Genomic DNA, 20062 nt, shown 5'->3' with positions numbered 1-20062 from the left:
AGGTATGGCTTCAACCAGTCAAATGCTGCCTTGATGTCAAGGGCAGTCACTCTCACCTCACCTCAGGAGTTCAGCTCTTTTGTCTATTTATGAACCAAGGCTGTAATGAGGTCAGGAGCTGAGTGGCCCTGGCGGAACCCAAACTGAGCATCTCTGAGCAGGTTATTGCTAAGCAAGTGCCATTTGATAGCACTGTTGACCTGTTGACGACACCTTCCACCACTTTACTGATGATTGAGAGTAGACTGATGGGGTAGTAATTGGCCGGGTTGGACTTGTCCTGCTTTTTGTGTACAGGACATAGCTGGGCATTTTTCCACATTGCCAGGTAGATGCCAGTGTTGTAGCTGTACTGGAACAGTTTGGCTAGGGGCACGGCAAGTTCTGGAGCACAGGTCTTCAGTACTATTGCCGGAATGTTGTCCGGGCTCATAGCCTTTGCAGTATCCACGCCTTCAGTCATTTCTTGATATCGCGTGGAGTGAATTGAATTGGCTGAAGACTGGCATCTGTGATGCTGTGGACTTCAGGAGGAGTAGGGAAAATAGAACGGAGTGTAAAATAGGCTGCCATTGCACTATTACCAGTCTTATGCTACCAACCGAGATGAATTTCACCCCCATATAGTGCTAAAACTAGCTCTATTATTCTGATGACAGAAAATCCATGAAAATGTCAGCCTATTTTAGAATGTAATTTGTATCTTAGAATGTGAACGTAGGAAGCCTCTGCATTGTTGCTGCTCTCACGCCTGGAGTACACTGCACAGTTTTGGTCTCCTTATCTAAGGAAGTATATACTTACCTTGGAGGCAATGCAGTGAAGGTTTACCTGATTGATTCCTAGGATGAAAAGATTGTCCTATGATGTGAGATTGAGTAGAATGGGCCTTTGGAATTTAGATGAGAGGTGATCTCATTGAAACGTAGAAAATTCTGCAGGGCTTGACAGAGTAGGTGCTGAGTGGTTGTTTCCCATGGCTGGAGAGTCTAGAACTTGGGGGCATAATCTCAGGATAAGGGGGTCAATCGTTTAAACCTAGATGTGGAGAAATTTCTTCACTCAGTGTGTTGTGAATCTTCAGAATTTTGTGGCTGCTCAGTTATTGAGTATATTCAAGGCTAAGATAGATAGATTTTTAGACTCTAAAGGAATCAAGGGATATGGGGATTGGGCAGGAAAGATCAGCCATGATCATACAATGATGGGGCAGGCTTGAGAAGCCAACTAGCCTACTCCTGCTCCTATTTCTTAACTTCTTATATTCTCATGTCATCCAAACTAAAGGAGGGCCAATATAAAGCCACCTTGATTGTCACATCCCAATGGACAATAGTCCAAAGGGTTGAGTGGTTAAGAAAGTAGCAACCACAACGGTGGAGAAGGGCCTCTGCAATGCTGAATTTGGAATTTATACTAATTGTTGAAGCAGAGTATACTGGACTTTATTCTACAACTGGCTGTCTAGCTTTTGAGCCTCCATTCACCATTATATTTCTGCAGCTCCCGATATGCTCAACCTCATCCTCACCTTCACCTTTGATGCCCAAGTCTCCAGTAAAAACATTACTTTCTCTCACCCTGGCTGTTGCCCACAGTTTGGGCCTTATCTCTGCTCCCTTAGGTCCAAAGGGCACAGACTTGATTGGATATGGTGGACAACTGGTTGTGCCATTCATTGCCAGATCTAGCTGGACCACATAAAGCACTATCGGGTCCTGCTCTTGTCTGCCAAAACTGCTCACTATTCCAGGATCATCCTGGAATGCAAAGATAACCCCCGGCTTCTTTTCTCTATTGCACATCATCTTTAAATCCCTCTCACCTGTCTCCTCCACCTTCACCTCTAACAAGTACGAGCAGTGTTGGACTTCTTGTTAATAAAATTGGGATCATCCGATCAGCTGCCTCTCCCACTTCCCTCCCTTGCCCAGCCCACCAGGTCAAACTCCCTCTAAGCTTCTCCCCCTGCCCTAGCCCTGAACTCAGTTTTTCCTAATTTATCTCCTATCTCCCCTCATTCTGCCTCCAAGCTCACCTTGTCCATGAGACTCACCTTCTGCTCCTTTACCCTATTCCCACTAAACTGCTAATCACTCAAATGTCCTTCCTGGCTCCCATATTAATTGATATAGTTAACAGTCCTCTCCCCTCAAATACTGTCCCCACCTCCTTTAAATCCACCATCATCAACCCTCTCCTCAAAAAGAGGGCGGTGCAGTGGTTAGCACCGCAACCTCACAGCTCCAGCGACCCGGGTTCAATTCTGGGTGCTGCCTGTGTGGAGTTTGCAAGTTCTCCCTGTGTCTGCGTGGGTTTCCTCCGGGTGCTCCGGTTTCCTCCCACATGCCAAAGACTTGCTGGTTGATCGGTTAATTGGCCATTATAAATTGCCCCTAGTATAGGTAGGTGGTAGGGAAATATAGGGACAGGTGGGGATGTGGTAGGAATATGGAATTAGTGTAGGATTAGTATAAATGGGTGGTTGATGGTCGGCACAGACTCAGTGGGCCGAAGGGCCTGTTTCAGTGCTGTATCACTAAACTAAACTAAAAAAAACAAGGCTTGACCCTTCCATCCTTGCAAACTATTGCCCTCAAATCATGCCTCTGAAATCCTTGCTGTCACCTCCCAAATTTGTGCCCATCTTTCCCAGAACTCCATGTTTGTATCCCTCACCAGGTTTCTGCCCCTGCAAGGTAGCAAAATGGCTGTTACCAAAGTCACAAAGGACATTCCATTTGACTTGTGACAAAGTATATGCTCCCTCCTCGTCCTTCTCAACTTGTCTACAGCCTTTAATATGGTTGGCCACACCATCCTCCTCCAATGTCTTTCTACTGTTATCCAACTGGGTGGGACAGCACTCACCTGGTTTCATTCTTATCTATGCAATCATAGCCAGATAATCATCTGCAATGGCTTCTTTTCCTGCTCCCGCATCCCCAAGGATCTATCATTGGCACCTCATATTTCTCATTTGCATGCTGCTTATTGGTGACATCATCTGAAAACATGTCAGTTTCCACATGTACGCCGATGACACCCAGTTATACCTCACCACCACCACCACTCTTGACCCCTCCCTAAATTGTCAGGCTAGTTGTCTGACATCCAGTACTGGATTAGCAGAAATTTCCTCCAACTAAATATTGGGAAGACAAAAGCCATTGTTTTTGATCTCCACCACGAACTCCACTCCCTTGCCACCAATTCCATTGCTCTCACTGGCAACTGTCTAAGGCTGAATCAGACTATTTCCAAGTTTGGTGTCACATTTGAACCTGGGCTGAGCTTCCGACCATATATCTATGCCATCATTAAGACCAGCAATTTCCATGCCTATAACGTCACGAAACTCGGTAAACTTGTAGACTCTGCTATCCATGTCCTAACTGTCACCAAGTTCTGTTTACCCATCACCTCTGTACTCATTGGCCTATACTGGCTTGGTTTTGCAACACCACAATTTTATAATGCTTATCCTTGTTTTCAAATCCTTCAATGACCCTTTCCCCATCCTCTCTCGACAATCCCCTTCAGCCCTACTGCGCTCCTACAATTCCGGTCACTTGAGCATCCCTGATTTTAATTGCTCCACCATTGGTTGCTGTGCTTTCAGCTGGCAAGACCCTAAACTCTGGAATTCCCTCCCTAAACATATTTGCTTCTCTAAATATCTTTCCTCCTTTAACACACTCCTGAAAACATTATTTTTTAGTCAGCTGCCTTAATATCCCCTCAAGTGTTTCTGTGTCAATTTTTATTTTAAAACGTTCCTGGAAAACGCCTTGGGTCGTTTTACTACCTTAAAGGCGCCTAGTAAGTACAAGTTGTTGTTATTCGCCAATGCTACTCCTGACGAAGGATTGCTTGATTCTGTCAGGCTGTCAGAAGTAGAAGTATCCAGTCCCCAGCACAGACTTCACAGACAAAATTCAAACTATGTGATTTTAATATGTTTATGGTAACTCGTTTTCCCAACTCTTTCAAGAAGCGACGGTTTTGCAAGCTGCAGCCTGTGGGGATGATGAATTTTGGTGTACTGCTGGTTGGAAAGGCAATTCAGTACTTAGTGTTATTGTATCAGCTGCAATTTTATTTTACTTTGAAACCAGTGCAGAGTCAAATGCAGTAAGCCTAAGTACCAAGGTAATACTGCAGTATTTCAAGGAATTGAGGTACATTATAAAATTGGAGTTAATTAGCATTCACCCTAATTTACTTCAATAATATATCACAACACATCATCGATGTAAATGTCTCTGGACAACTGGGTGTGTGCAATGCACTTTGAATTTGTCACAAGTTATTCGGAAGCTCCTTTCCAACAGTTAATTATGGTGCCTACCTGTGCATAATTCTCCCTGGTTAAAATGGGTAACTCGTAGGCAGTGGAGAAGTGACTCCGGACTTGCTGCATCTGTCCAAAGCGTTCTCTTTTCCTCCATTTAGCTCTTCTGTTCTGAAACCAAACCTAAGGCCAAGAGAACAAAAGGATATAAATTGCTTCCATTTTCTGCAGGATATATTTAAGTGGGAGATGGCAAACAGATCAATCCCAAGATTATGTTTTGCTCACATTACAGATTTGACCTTAGAAAATGCCAGAAGATTTTTTTTTTAGACGTGTATTTTCTAAGTACTTTGAAGTATTAGTTTGTTCACGTTAAATGCGACAAGCAGGAAATCTACTAAAAAAAAGATAGGTTAAAGTCTTGATTTATGGGTCTTAGACCAGTTGCGCAGAGTTGCCATAGCTGAATTTGTACATATAACAAAAGGCTCCAATTTCAAAATTACATTAATTATACTTCAAAGGCCTCTTATCGGTTCACGATGTTTTTATATATTGTAAATTACTACTGTAAATTAGTGATCTGGCTACTCTGAAATGATTTTCAAATGGGCAATTTTAAAATCTCGACAGATGCTGGAAATAATGTTTATGCTTTTATTTCGTACAAGGCTGAAAATGCTACTTTGAATCAATAAACCTCTAACAGTCCCATCAATTAAAACAGTTTTCATTCAGCAACAATTTGTGCTTATATAGTGCCTTTAAGTTAGAAAAACGGTCCAATCCACCGCACCGAGTTATTAAGAAATAAATGGATATTGATCAATGGTTAGTTCTGGTTGAATGTCAAATCAATGCCGATTGCAGCTTATTAGCTTCCTGATAACGTTGCTTCGCACATATCGTGAAAGATGTTGCCTTTGATGTGACTCTAGAGGGTCTGTTATAGCCGAAAACTTTTCACTGCGAGATGACTATAATATCCGTTAACTTTTGTTATCACTTAATCTTCGCTCTGCTTAATATGAAGCAGAACTGGAGATGGCAAGATAACGCCGGCAATCCAATTTATCGCTGCACGCGAAAGAATAGGGAAACGATTCATTCCAACCAGAATAAAGACAAGTGGAAGTTTAAAAGAATCCTGCAGTTTTGTTGACTAGTCATCACCGGCTTGACAAATGTCGAATTGAGTGCGACGTAAATCTGGAACATATGAAGATAAACTAACGCTGTAGATTCAGTCGGACCACTGTCTTACTTGTCAAAGTTATGGTGTGGCGATCCAACAGCTAGAAACCTGTTTCTATTTTTTGACTGAACAGTCCAGCCTCCAGTAAATAGGGGGCGGGGGGAAGAAAGGATCTGGAGAAAGTTGTAATCTGGGTTAATGCATTGTGTATATGTGTGTGTCTAATGTGCTATTAACCATTAACATTGCAACTTTAATAATGTGCAGCAGCGGGTTTTAAAAGTTTGTACACTTTCCAACCGATGCCACGTTGGACACTATCCGTTCCATTAACCTGTATCTAAACCATTCAAACCCGAACTCTCTCTCCCATTGAAGATTTTTCAGTTTATAATTGCAGCACTTACCCCGTTCGAAAAAGAAAACAAGAAAAAAAAGCCTCCATGTATTTCTAGAACTTTGAAAGAATCTAATAATGTTCGCCGTGGTTAAAGCCCAGCTCAATGTTTCTGTTTTCATATTAAAAGATGATGCAGTCGAGATTGTATTACCTAGTTCAGTTCACCGATTTGCGGGCGGTCGTTAACCTCCTTCAACCCTGCGCTGCATATTTGGTGCATTTGAGTTACATTATGGTTAAATAAAGCGAAGGCATTCCCAGCAGATAATCAGCAGGGCCCTTTGATTTGGGTTAGTACTCTGATTGCCCCGCAGTGCAAATAGTTTGGGATGGAGATCCAAGGCTCGAGACCAAAAAAAACACGGTGAAAGAAACTGCACTAAAAAGATCTTGTTGTCGGGTTGATTAGAACTGATGAAAGGTTAGACTTTTTCAAACGGGGGAAAATATCCAAAAGGAGAAGCCATGAAACTCGAGGCTGAAAGCAGATACCTTTTATCTCCAAAAAGATCGAAATACGAGTACTTGATGGGAAAGTCCTAAAGCTGCCTTATGTTTTCATTGCATGTTTAATTTCCTGCCCTGACTTCCCTTAATTTCCCCGTTTTGATGGAGTTCTATATATAGGCCTGCACACGGCTGCATTATTACAATTTGCCCATACAGATCAGCACAGAGTTGGACTGTTTGGGTGAAATGGTGTTTGCAGAAAGGGGACCTTTTTGTTTGCTTTCAAAAGCATTTTATGCGACTAAAAGAAAACGAGTCTAAGACTTGTAGAGCGAGCACACAGTAAAGATGATTATCGTTGTAAGGTCTATGGGGGGGGGGGGGACCTTCGGCTGTGGATCTGATTTTATCTGAATTAATTTCGTATGGAATTGGCAGAGATCTTAATAGGAAATTTAATATAAAATGTATGCAATCGCAATAAAGCTTCTAAGACAATTTCCGTCGAAAAGCAAGCTTTCCATTTCTTTATGTACAGCCTTGCTCTTTGTTTCCAGGTTGATTTGAGATTCAAAATCGTAATTGGGCAGTTTCTTAAAGATCTCTGCCGGGACTCACTTAAGTCACAAAATTAAGCTTCTGCGGGCCATTTCCCCCATGCTATCTCTCTATTGGTTCCTGATGTTTGCAATGCCCAGATGTTTAGATTTCCCACCAGGAGCGGATCTATAAGCTGCCAGATTTAATTTGGATCTGTTCCTCGTCCAATGCAACATGCCCTATGGAGTATGTCACCACGCTAATATCAGCAAAGTGTTTTACATTAATACTTATCATACACTTTATCAGAATGGAAGAAATTGACTCCCTACCAACGTTAAAACATTGGCGCTCAACCTGACCACCACGTTTCATACAAGTTACTCCAATCTTTCTGAACTTTCCTGAGTAATGTCCTAACAGACAGATTGATCTTCTGGGATAGTTAATGTTCGTAAATCACAGTGCAATTGACTTGCGTCTCACATTTGAAGTTTTTTTTAAAACTGTAAGGAATAAATATTGCACTGCTTTTAAAGCAGGAGTTACATTACTTTCACAAATGTGTTTTAAACAGCAAATTTCAGTAAGAATTAATTTAAACATGCCATAAGTTGTATTTTTATCTTTTCAAAAACTGGCAGCGGTACGTTTATAATTCTGACGCAGCTAAATTGGTGAGACCGCTTCAAAGACAGTGAAAATCCCAGCAAAAAAACCTGACAGCACTGCACCTTCCTTAAATATCAATGTCTGCCTCTTTCTGGTATGCACAGAGACCTCCCGCTCAATAGTAAGCAACATATTGGGGAAAGGAACTGTAAAAACGACGCCCATCCCACTTTGGTCAGCGTTAATAGATTCAGCACAATTATTAACTTAAAACTGTTTACGACATCGGTTGAATAATATAAATATTATCTGTAATTGCAGGAGAATCATGTCGAGTAAATGAGTCAATTATCTAATCCAAATGAGTTAGGACAGTGATTAATGGTGATGTAATTTTTTTTACTTGGGTGTTTTAATAAGTGAACGGAACCGCATATTCTCCTAGGACTGGCTCTTCGCGATGCTAACGTTTTTGCAACTGATCCCCGCTCAAATAAGCTGGTATTGTGCACCTTATGTTACCGATAAACCCTACTTCCCGTTCCCATTCATGAACCGGTGAAATATCCTCGCTCACTGTTTACCTGCACACGAGCTTCTGTCAGGTCAGTTCTCAGTGCGAGTTGTTCCCTGGCATAAACGTCAGGATAATGAGTCTTTTGAAAAACCTTTTCCAGTTCCTCTAACTGATAGCTGGTGAAGGTGGTCCTGTTCCTACGTTTCTTGCCCTTGTTGCTGTCGCTCTCGCCTTTGTCAATCGCATTGGACAGTTCGGTGTTGGCTTTCATTGTCGCCTCTTTGACACTGAGGTAGGGACTCTCCATCACTGCAGGGTCTGAGCTCTGGGGCAACTCCGACTCTCCCAATGGGTTATCTTTGGCTGAACACAAACAAGAGTCAAATTAAAGGGAATGTTTGACATATATTTGACAACACAATGCAGTGCTTAATAATCCTCTAATCTTTTAACTCTTTCCAGTATTGAATTCCATTCAATATAAAACGAATATTGCTGGGTGTGTTTTAATAACTAAAACGGCCAATTTCCGATATTCATAAAAGTGCCATAAATTCCAATACATTAAAAATTGGGACCTCGTGAGAAAATGTTGCATGAAAAATTAAAAGGCGTTTAATTGATTTACAGCTTCAAGTTTTCCAAAGATTTGTGCCTTTGTAATATTTTTATGTTCGCCCTACTCTAAAATTCTTAGTTTGGATGCTAATAAAAATGGCGTCTGTTCTGTGTAGTACTGGTCCAATTATATACTACATGTCGACTGCTCATAGAAGGAATATTCATGCAAAGTGAACGTTTACGCAAATTGTATCGATCCTATATTTTCACATGCTGCTTTACTTCTTTCACAGGGGTGACTGAATAACGGAAAGCTGTTCTTCTTGTACCACAATCTGAGTTTGTATTCATTAATGCTCCGGAATTAGAAGAATAAAGACTTCAACATTGCATAAATTCGAGGTATGTTCATGTGTGCAAAGGGACTAATGTATTTGTGTCCTACATAATTTATAATTTAAAAATATTTATCGAAGAATACGGATTGAATGCTTAACACATGTTTGCATTTGTTTTAATGCACATAAGATTAGATTTATAACTCTGCGCAATGGTATCATGTGGCACTGAGGTTGGCTAATGCAAACGCTAATTACTAAGCCGGTGGCTGTGGAGGATTCGACTAAAGCACTGTCTTAAAACTGGTTTCATTAAGAAAACAGAGACGTGCATGTATATTTATGTGTAGAAAGGTTAACCCATTCTAAAATTGTTCGGTGCCACAGATGTGTAAAAACAAGACTGATATTAAGATGGCCACATCCTGGGTACCTATATACAGTGTTTGTATGTGTATATATATATATATATATATATAGGCGTTCACCTTTATTTAATTCGATCTTTCGTGATTCTGTGGTGTGGGATAATCACGGGCTCCATGCAAGCATCTGTCGACAACCTACTAATATGGCACCTTCGGGTAAGCTAGTTATTGGGAAGGGAATGCTGAACATCTCCATTAAGTATTTCATTTTTAACTTTCTAACCTTTCCATGGAAATTTCCCACCACTATTCATTAAACATGAAAACTGAGTTCACTGATACACCAATCCGCCACACCCTCCCCCTTCAATAAAAAAAGTAACCCGCGCGTGACAAAGCTACTTCATAAAACAAGCCGAGGAAAGGCGTGATATTTCAGACGAGCTTCAAGCAATGATTGGACGTTTCCACCTGACCCAGAATGATAGATTGTGCACAATTCTGCCCCATTTGTTTGGATGGTTAGTTTAAAACATAGCAACTGGGAAAGTTAGAGCGTTCTAATCATAACGTGATGAGACTAATACCTTGTTTTGGTTAAAGCAATATCTATATATAAAAAAACCTCTGCACAAATGTGGGAGAAATGTAAATGCAATTGCCCCGGGAATGTGATTCAGCCTATAACTTGTAGGATGTTTTGAGCTATTCCATAAACGCTTTAAATCTTCAAAGCGCATTCCTGAGCTATCACAATCACGTACTATCTTCAATGTTCCTTTATATATTCGTACTACAGACGTTAACAGCCGCCTCGATATTCAGTGCAGAAAGCAAGATCTTTGTCTTCCTCTGCACATTGATTACTAACCTAGAATGGGTCTTGTGTTTTCGAGAGGAACAGTGCATAAACCTGTAAAGTGTTGGAAAATAATCTGACATCTGGTAATCTTTGATTATTTTACGTGAAATTTAGAAATTCCTGTCTGTTCTCTTTCAAACAAGTTTTTCAATGTACGGTATGAATTGTTCATTGTATCCCATCCCACCCAAATTGATACATATTGAAGTTATTCTGCAATACACGAATTACAGAGCGTGTTTGTCTTCAATCTAGTGAAGATACCGCTAGCTATTTGTTTAGTGTGGACTTGACCTATAATAGAGAAATTGCATAACTCAAGTCAGTTAAACACGACCAGTTAATGCCTGTCTTTCATTCTGTATTAAATATAATGCACTTAGCTATTCATCAGTTATCAAAGCTGGGTTGTGTTATGAAATGTTGATGTTGAAATCATAGGTACATTTTTCAACTTGCGATTTCTTATATACTTGAATTGTAAGGGAAAATCTGAGACAGCCAGAGCGTGAGTTGGAAGTTTTTTCCCCCTCTGGTTGGCAAGACCTTCGAACATGTTTTATAGTCAGAATAAATTTATGTTGTTTACCAAGAAACGTCATTTCCTGCTAAACTGAATATGTTTCCTAACTAGTTTGGACAATGTATCTACGGCAGAAAGATTGCTAGGAAACTTTGAGCACGTGCCTTTGAAAGCGCTTCTTTATTCAGATGCTTTGTAGCAGTTCATTAATTTAAATAATCTTCCAGATCCAATAAAGGAAGCTTATCCTTTCCAGAGTGTCATTGTAGGAAACATATGTTTCAACACAAGCTGTGAGCTGACTTTCGGAGTCCCACAGCGTGCAGTCCTAAATCCCAGCTCATTCGATTCATATTTAACATTCCGCTTTTCAGCAGCCAGACGAATATTTATCACGGAACCACAAAACAGACCGGCGGGGAAATGCAGTACACAGCAATTTATGCTGCTTATACTCTTGGCACAATGTGGGTATATGCGTGCACTGAACCATGAAATAAAGCAATCCTTCCTGAAGTATGTACGGATACATCGTTACTATAATTTGATTGCATCTTATTGTCCTGATTATATATTTCACGTTCTTTGAGAAACATTAGCGTAATGACCTTTGATTCTAACATGTCGTTATATATGCAAACGAAATGATCTAAATATTGTATGAAAATGATTGCTTACATAGATTTAAATATATAAATGGTACTTTAATTTCCACATCTTCCCTTTCTGGCTTGCATATACTTGTTTCACAGTGTTATATACCTTGGATCTGACAAGCTATTAAAAATCTTTATTACCCCTGTGAACGCTCAGCAGTCCTGACAAAGCATCTGAGAGGAAGTGACAACATTAAACTTTTGGGACAGTTTCATACAGCAGGATTCTGGTTTTAAAAGTCCACTATCTAGCGGGGCATTCTTGCTACTTAGACCGCACGAAAAAAAAAACAAAATTCAAAGAACTTTTTGTTCCAGATTCTTGACAAATGGTCTGTGGGGCTCGGTAGTTTATAATACAATGTCTCTCTGAGCCATTGAATAAACTCGTACTTGATTTTGAATTGAAAGACACAGGACAAAATGATTGTAAAAGAGCAAAGCCCAACCCATCCATTCACTATTATAGAATGACCGACTTCACATTATCTGCAGAGCAAGGCACTTCCTTACCTTTCAGTCTGTACGGTAATTCTCATCAAAACTAAAATAATCAGATTTCCGCGGTAAGTTGCAGTTGACTAGCTGGCTTAGCGTTTTCCCCGAAGTTTTAAATTCCTTTTTGTGTAAAGGCTACGAGCGAGAGGAATCCCTGGGCAAGGCGAGCAGGAGTGAATGTGTGTTTTATCAGCGTTTTCTTTTAAGTGAAAGTGATGCCGGGAACTCGCTCTCGGCTCAGCCTATGATTTAAAGAGCGGAAAATGCCAAAAGAAAATGCGTCATAACCCCATGTGTCCTCAATCTCCCCAAAGAAACTCGCTCATCGCAACATCAGGAGTGTGGAGCCGCTCCCCGTCCTTTACTCTTTGAGATACAATCATTCAGGCGATCTTACAGAGGGGGAAAAAAGGATTTGTAGGCGTGTTTTAAAAACAGCATGTTAGCTATAACCATGATAATAGGCAATGGCTTGCATTCTACAATAGAGGTGGATTGGGATTTACCTATTATTTTTAACGTGTTCAAAATCAAATAAGAACATACACCAGTCCAAATGTGAGGCCCCACTTTTTATTTCCCGAGGGGCATTCAGGTTATAAATCCTTACCTGGGATCTGATTGAACGCGTAGTATAAATGATCCTGTCACGTTGTCGAGATAAGTTGCACTTACCAGTGGCGTCCGTTTTAGTGAGATGGACTGTTGCATTGGACTCTTGTTTTCATTAGATGCAGAGTGAAATTGGATTTTGGAGGTGCTGCGTTCACCTCGATTTGACGGGAGTTGGACATGAGTGCACTTTTTACAAGAATTTTGTGGTTAACTGTAATGGGATTGTGGAAATTAATCCTCGATTGCCTTTATCGAATCCAAACATTCACAGACGAAGTTGTGCTCAGTTTAATCCCTAAACATTTTAACAGCCGATTCAAGCTTTGTTTCCGACTTAACGTCAAATAAAACGACAAATATCAGTGCATGGACTACACTGGGCCCATGCAAACTGTCTTATTAAAATATACCATTGCACAAATACAAAACGTGACTTCACAATGAAGATTAGATTCGCATTTGGCTCATGTTGTGAACTCAAGTTTTTAAAATATATTTCAGAGGAATTGATTTCTGTTGCATCCTGTTCTGGTCTTTCAAGTTAACCCGTGCTGTGTAGTCTAAACTGTACGCTTTTCCTATTCAGTCACATCTTGTCATCTATTCCATGGGTTTAAAAATATGAAGGTGTGGTATTTTTAAGCTACTGTGTACATACCGGCTTCATCAGAGACACTATTTCCAGAGATAGAATTTTCTTGACTGCATTTGTACTTTTCTTAAGGATTCAGACTGCTACATACGGAATGAATTGTGTTACTGGAAGATCCGAGTTATACTGCTGGCCAGCTCTCACAGTCAGTTTATTGGCACTTCCTGTTTTTTAACGTGAGAGTTAAGACAGACGCAGCCAATTTCTTGTATTGAAAACATGAGTTTACAGAGTTCCCACGCCGTCTAATGTATCACCTGGGCACTCTGAAATATGACTTTGTTCAGGGCTAGAGTTACGTTGCAAAACATGAGTGGCGTGATACTGTCTATCGAAGATGGACTGGCATAGGGGTGTGTTACACAACAACGTTAGTGTTCTTTTGACGCTAAACTTGGAGGCTAAATATTGAGTTGGAGTCTATTGGCTTGCATTGGGAACTTGAAAGTGAAATCTGCAGTAGCTTTAGCCAAATGCAGATCCTTACCCTAGTTCATGCGCAATCGGGAGCTCTTTGGGTTCCTACATGGTATTGTTCTGTAGCACAGCGCTGTACTGTTACGACGCCGTGATTTGTTGATTAAGCTTTGCAACAAGAAACCGAGACTGGGTTGAGAAGAGCCAGTATCGATCCATTCTCCACACCAGCAAACTCACTCTCCATTCGCTTTGCGTACCATGAATGTATTTGGCAGTCAGATTATTAATTTAGCACGAGTTATAGTCCCACTTTTGCATCAATGCGAACCCCAAACTGCTTTGCACTGACGCAAACGCTACAGTATGACCAATTTATGCTATTAATTTTGTGTGCATAAAGAATTTGTATTCGTGCAAAAGTGGTAGTATAAACTCAGGATTAGAAATCTGCTGGGCACATGATAGCGGGAGGAGTCACAGGATGTCTTGTACTGGTTTTAACCCCCACGGCTTCAGTATATTTGTCTGATTTAAGATGTAGAGTAGCAGGCTGGCTGGTTCCCCTTGCGTCCTGATATCGGCTGCGTCCGAACTAAAACCTGGCTTGTGACACTAGTTTCCCCTCACTTGGGGGCAGAGCTTTTTTCCTGCGCTCTTCCCCGTTGTTACACTCTACATCACATGTGGTAAGGGTATAACTTTGTACATTGTTATTTTAAACATTGTTAAATTGTGTTTTTTTAATTAAAGCTCGTGTAAATTTTGTAAAGCTTTCTCGAAATGTCTTTTTCTTTAATTTCACACCTTACTTACCCCCTAATGCCGGTGTCCTGTTCTTCACCAAATAAGCAACGGTTTTAGGTGCAAAAGCATAATCATCACATTAGAGGGACAGTATATCTACAGTGTATCCAAACGCTTACTGGGACGTGAGCATGTAATATCATTGCTTAATTAATTCTAGTTTCCATACCTTTAGAAACATGTCATGTACCAACCGGAAAGCAATCGTAACGTGTCGTTCGAAAGACAGATTCATTGATCCAGTTGATCAGAATACCAACCCCACCATTTTTCCATTACAGCATCTAGCTTTTTAAAAATATATATCTAACTTCAGTGTCCTGGGCTCAACCACCCTCCCTGCCAACCTGTTTCAGCTGTCGAGCACCATCTGTGTAAATAAATATTTTCTCCGCCAACATGTCTTTCACGTCCTTGAACGAATGTCCTTTTATCCTTCTGCCGAGTACGTCCAAAAGAGATTTACCTTCCTCTCCCATTATATATATATAATTATTTATTTATTTATACTATATGGTCCTTTTTGGTTTACTCCATTTGAAGCGTATCTCGTTATTTGTTTATATGGTACTTCACCCTCCAATACTCGGGTCAATCTCATACCTCACTTCACAATTTCTCAAGCCTGGGTGGCTTGTTTGTTGTGGCGATTAGAACTGTACTCAGTACTCTAGGTGTGCTGTGATCGGAACACTATAAAGATTTTTTAAAATCCTGGCTGATAAATATGTAAAAATCGTGTTAGTAGATGTGTAAATGGTTTCATGTTTCACAAAAAAACGCATTTAGATGGCATTATTGAATTATATTTGTAATCAGAAGGATTAACGCGTTCCTTGTTCTTACAGTTTGATTGGAATTGTGAACTCTTTCCTGTCGAGCCCCAGGGGCGTCCTTGCTTTAATGCAGGTGTTGGGGGTTGGTTTCTCCAATGTGGCACGTACAATTTCGCATGTGCGTAACAAATGGCAGCGAAAACCACATCGCACCAATCATATCAACGTTCAGCCTTTAGTGAGAATGAAGACCTGCACTTAGCGTAAGGCTAACAGATGTGTCCGGCATTATCGGCAGAGAATTTTAAGTGCACGAAAAGGGAGAAACAGAACAGAAATAAATAAACACATTACATTCATTTGCTGTTACTGCAGTCTGCTGCTTTATAGTTACACAAACCCACAGGTATGTTCTCGGGTTCTCTAGACTATGTACTCTTCCAATGCAAATAAGAGTGCACCTTCCTCCGTGAAATCACACGCATATAAAGACAACAGAAAAGGTAAATAACAGGGATTCATGACTCTTGGACTAAGTTGTATTTGCTAATCAGAAAGGGAAGTTTCCGTCCTAACGAAGTAATATTTGTTTACATAACGCGGTTTTATAAACAAAGTTTAACATTAATCCTGACAAAGTACTAAAATTGATTTTTATTTAAAAATACTATTCTCAATCAAAAAGGTTAAGGAGTTTCACTATTAGAATCATAAAATCATAGAAGGACAGCACAGAAGGAGGCAATTCGGCCCATTGTGCCTCTGCTGGCTCTTTGATAAAGTTTTCCTATTAACCCCAGTTCCTCTAGCCCTGTAAATTTTCCCCTTGATCTAATTATTCAATTCCCCTTTGAATTTTATTATTAAATCTGCTTCCACCACCTTTTCAGGCCATGTATTCCAGATCACAACAACTCCCTGCATAAAAAATTTCTTGATGCCTCCACAGGTTCCTTAAATCTGTGCTCTCTAGTTTCCACCCATCCTTATTTATCAAAACCCTTCATGATTTTGAACACTTCTGTCAAATCTCCTCGTAAATTTCTCTGCTCTAAAATGAGTTCTCCAGTCTTCTTCTTCTTCTCCAGCTTCTCTAGTCTCTCAACATAACTGAAGTCCCTCGTCCCTGGTACCATTCTAGTAAATCTCTTCTGCAGCCTCCCCAAGGCCTTGACAACCTCCTTAAAGTAATGTGCCCAGAACTGAACACAATACTCCAGCTGAAGCCCATAAGAACAAAGAGCAGCAGTAGACCATACAGCCCATTAAGCCTGCTCCGCCAGTCAATATGAACATAGCTGATCTTCGGCCTCCCCTCCACTTTCCCACCCACTCCCCATATCCCTTGATTCCCTGAGAGATCAAGATCTGTCTATCTCAACCTTAAATATATTCAATGATGGAATGTCCATAATCCTCTGGGGTAGAGAATTGCAATGATTCACAAGTTGCTTTGTCCTGAATGGTGTTGAGCTTTTTGAGTGTTGTTGGAGCTGCACCCATCCAGACAAGTGGAGAGTATTCCATCACACTCCTGACTTGTGCCTTGTAGATGGTGGACAGGCTTTGGGGAGTCTGGAGGTGAGTTATTCACCGTAGGATTCTTAGCCTCTGACCTGCGCTTGTAACCACAGTATTTATATGACTACTCCAGTTCAGTTTCTGTTCAATGGTAGCCCCTAGGGTGTTGACAGTGGGGGATTCAGTGATCATAATGACATTGAATGTCAAGGGACATGGTTTGATTCTCTCTTGTTGGAGATGGTCATTGCCTGGCACTTATGTGGTGCGAATGTTACTTGCCACTTATCGGCTCAAGCCTGGATATTGTCCAGGTCTTGCTGCATTTCTACACGGACTGCTTCAGTATCTGAGGAGTTGCGAATGGTGCTGAAAATTGTGCAATCATCAATGAACATTTCCACTTCTGACCTTATGATTGAAGGAAGGTCATTGATGAAGCCGCTGAAGATGGTTGGGCCTTGGACACTACCCCGAGGAACTCCTGCAGTGATGTCCTGGAGCTGAGATGATTGACCTGCAACAACGACAACCATCTTCCTTTGCGCTAGGTATGACTCCGGCCAGCGGAGAGTTTTCCCCCCAATTCCCATTGATTTCAGTTTTGCTAGGGTCCTTGATGCCACAATCGGTCATATGCTGCCTTGATGTCAAGGGCAGTCACTCTCACCTCACCTCTTGAGTTCAGCTCTTTTGTCCATGTTTAACAAAAGGTTGTCCTGAGGTCAGGAGCTGAGTGGCCCTGGTGGACGCCAAACTGAGCGTCAGTGAGCAGGTTTTTGCTAAGCAAGCGCCGTTTGATAGCAATGTCAATGACACCTTCCATCACTTTACTGATAATTGAGAGTAGACGGTGGGAAATGGCCGGGTTGGGCTTGTCCTGCTTTTTGTGTACAGGACATACCTGGGCAATTTTCCACATTGCTGAGTAGGTGCCAGTATTGTAGCTGTACTGGAACAGCTTGGCTAGGGGCGCGGCAAGTTCTGGAGCACAGGTCTTCAGTACTAGTGCCAGAAAGTTGTCAGGGCCCATAGCTTTTTGTAGTATCCAGTGCCTTCAGTCGTTTCTTGATATCATGCAGAGTGAATCAAATTGGCTGAAGACTGGCATCTGTGATGCTGGAGACTTCAGGAGGAGGCCGAGGTGGATCATCAACTGCACTTCTGGCTGAGAATTGTTGCAAGTTCATCAGCCTTATCTTCTGCACTGATGCGCTGGGCTCCCCCATCATTGAGGATGAGGATATTTGTGGAGCCACCTCCTCCATTTAGTTGTTTAATTGTCCAGCACCATTCACAATGGGATGTGGCAGGACTGCAGAGCTTACATCTGATTAGTTGGTTATGGGATCACTTAGCTCTATCGCAATTGGCACACAAGTAGTCCTGGGTTGTAGCTTCACCAGGTTGACACCTCATTTTGAGGTATGCCTGTACCTGCTCTTTACATGCCCTCCTGCACTCATTATTGAACCAGGTTTGGTCCTCCGGCTTGATGGTGATGGTAGAGCGGGGGATATGCATGGCCATGAGGTTACAGATTGTGGTTGAGTACAATTCTGCTGTTGCTGATGGCCCACAGCACCTCATGGATGCCCAGTTTTGCATTGTTAGATCCGTTCGAAATCTAACCCATTTAGCACAATGGTAGTGCCACACAATATGATGGAGGGTATCGTCAATGTGAAGATGGGACTTTGCCTCCACAAGGGCTGTGTGGTGGTCACTTCTACTAATACTGTCATGGACAAATGCATCTGCGGCAGGCAGATTGATGAGGCTGAGGTCAAGAATATTCTTCCCACTTGTTGGTTCCCTCACCACCTGCCACAGACCCAGTCTAGCAGCTATGCCCTTTAGGACTTGGCCAGCTCAGTCAGTAATGGTGCTACTGAGCCACTCTTGGTGATGGACATTGAAGTCCCACACCCAGAGTACATTCTGCACCCTTCCATCCTCAGTGCTTCCTCCAAGTGCTGTTCAACATAGAGGAGTACTGATTCAACAGCTGAGAGAGGGCAGTAGTGGTAATCAGCAGGAGTTTTCCTTGCCCATGTTTGACCTGATGCCATGAGACTTCATGGGGTCTGGAGTCGATGTTGAGGACTCCAAGGGCAACTCCCTCCCGACTGTATGCACTGTGCCACCACCTCTGCTGGGTCTGTCTTGTTGGTGAGACAGGACATACCAGGGATGGTGAAGCAGGTGTCTGGGATATTGTCTGTAAAGTATGATTCTGTGAGTATGACTATGTCAGGCTGTTGCTTGACTAGTCTGTGGGACAGCTCTCCCAACTTTGGCACAAGCCCCCAGATGTTAATATGGAGGACTTTGCAGGGTCGACAGGATATCCTGTTCGTAAAACCATGTTGGCTTTGTTTGATCATACTATGATTTTCTAAGTGCATTGTTAAGACATCCTTAATAATAGAATCTAGTATTTTCCCGACGGCTAATGTCAGCTAACTGGCATGTAGTTCCCTGTCTTCTATCTCTCTCTCTCTCTCTCTCTCTCTCTCTCTCTCTCTTTTATTGAACAGTAGTGTTACATTTGCTAACCTTCATTCACTGGGACCATTTTAGAATCTAGGGAATTTTGGAAAATCATAACCAGCGCATCCACTATCTCTGCAGCTGCCTCTTTTAGAACCATAGGATGCAGACCATCAGATCCTGGGCATTTGCTGGATTTTAGTTCCTTAAGTTTCTCCAATACTTTTTCTCTGCTGATATCAATTACCTTCAGTTCCTCACTCTTATTAGACCCTTGGTTACTTTTTGTTTCTGATATGTAATTTGTGTCTTCTACTGTGAAGACAGACACAAAATATTTGTTCAATGTCTCTTTCATTTTTTCTTTCCCCCATGATAATTTCTACTGTCTCTGCCTCTAAGGAACCTACATTTATTTTAGCCACTCTCCTCCTTTTTATATCCTTGTAAAGGGTCTTACAATCTGTTTTTATATTCCTGGCTAGTTTAATCTTATTCTATTTTTCCCTTTTTTATCAACATTTTGGTGGCTCTTTGATGGTTTCTAAAACACTCCCAATCCTCAGGCTTATTACTGTTCTTTGCAACATTATAAGTCTTTTTTTAAATCTAATGCTACCCTTAACTTCCTTAGTAAACCATGGATGGATCTTTCTTGCTGAGTTTTTGTTTTTTAATGGAATGTATTTTTGCTGAATGTTTTAAATTGTTTCTTTAAATGTTTCCCATTTATTTACCACCATACCCTTTAGTCTATTTACCCAATCAACCTCAGCCAGCTCTCCCCTCATACCAATGTAATTGGCTTTGTTTAAATTTAAGATTCTTATTTGGGACTGGAGTATGTCACTTTCAAATTTAATATGGAATTAAATTGTATTATGATCACTTTTTCCCAGTGGATCTTTTACTATGAAATTATTAATTAACCCTGGCTCATTGCACAATATTGGATATAAAAAAG

The 20062-nt window shown here is 41.2% G+C and overlaps 1 protein-coding gene across 1 annotated transcript in view; it reads right to left on the bottom strand.

The window, feature by feature from the left end:
- Positions 1-20062, bottom strand: part of alx4b (ALX homeobox 4b) — a 55242-nt gene that overhangs the window by 15010 nt on the left and 20170 nt on the right. The window contains exon 3 of the mRNA XM_068046473.1: positions 4352-4455. Coding sequence (XP_067902574.1) covers positions 4352-4455 — 104 coding nt within the window. The remainder of the gene's footprint in view (positions 1-4351; positions 4456-20062) is intronic.

The sequence above is a fragment of the Heterodontus francisci genome, chromosome 14, assembly GCF_036365525.1.
Source record: "Heterodontus francisci isolate sHetFra1 chromosome 14, sHetFra1.hap1, whole genome shotgun sequence".
NCBI classification, from domain to species: Eukaryota; Metazoa; Chordata; class Chondrichthyes; order Heterodontiformes; family Heterodontidae; genus Heterodontus; species Heterodontus francisci.
Note: the sequence above shows the minus strand (reverse complement) of the source record. Positions and strands in the feature narration are given on the sequence as shown.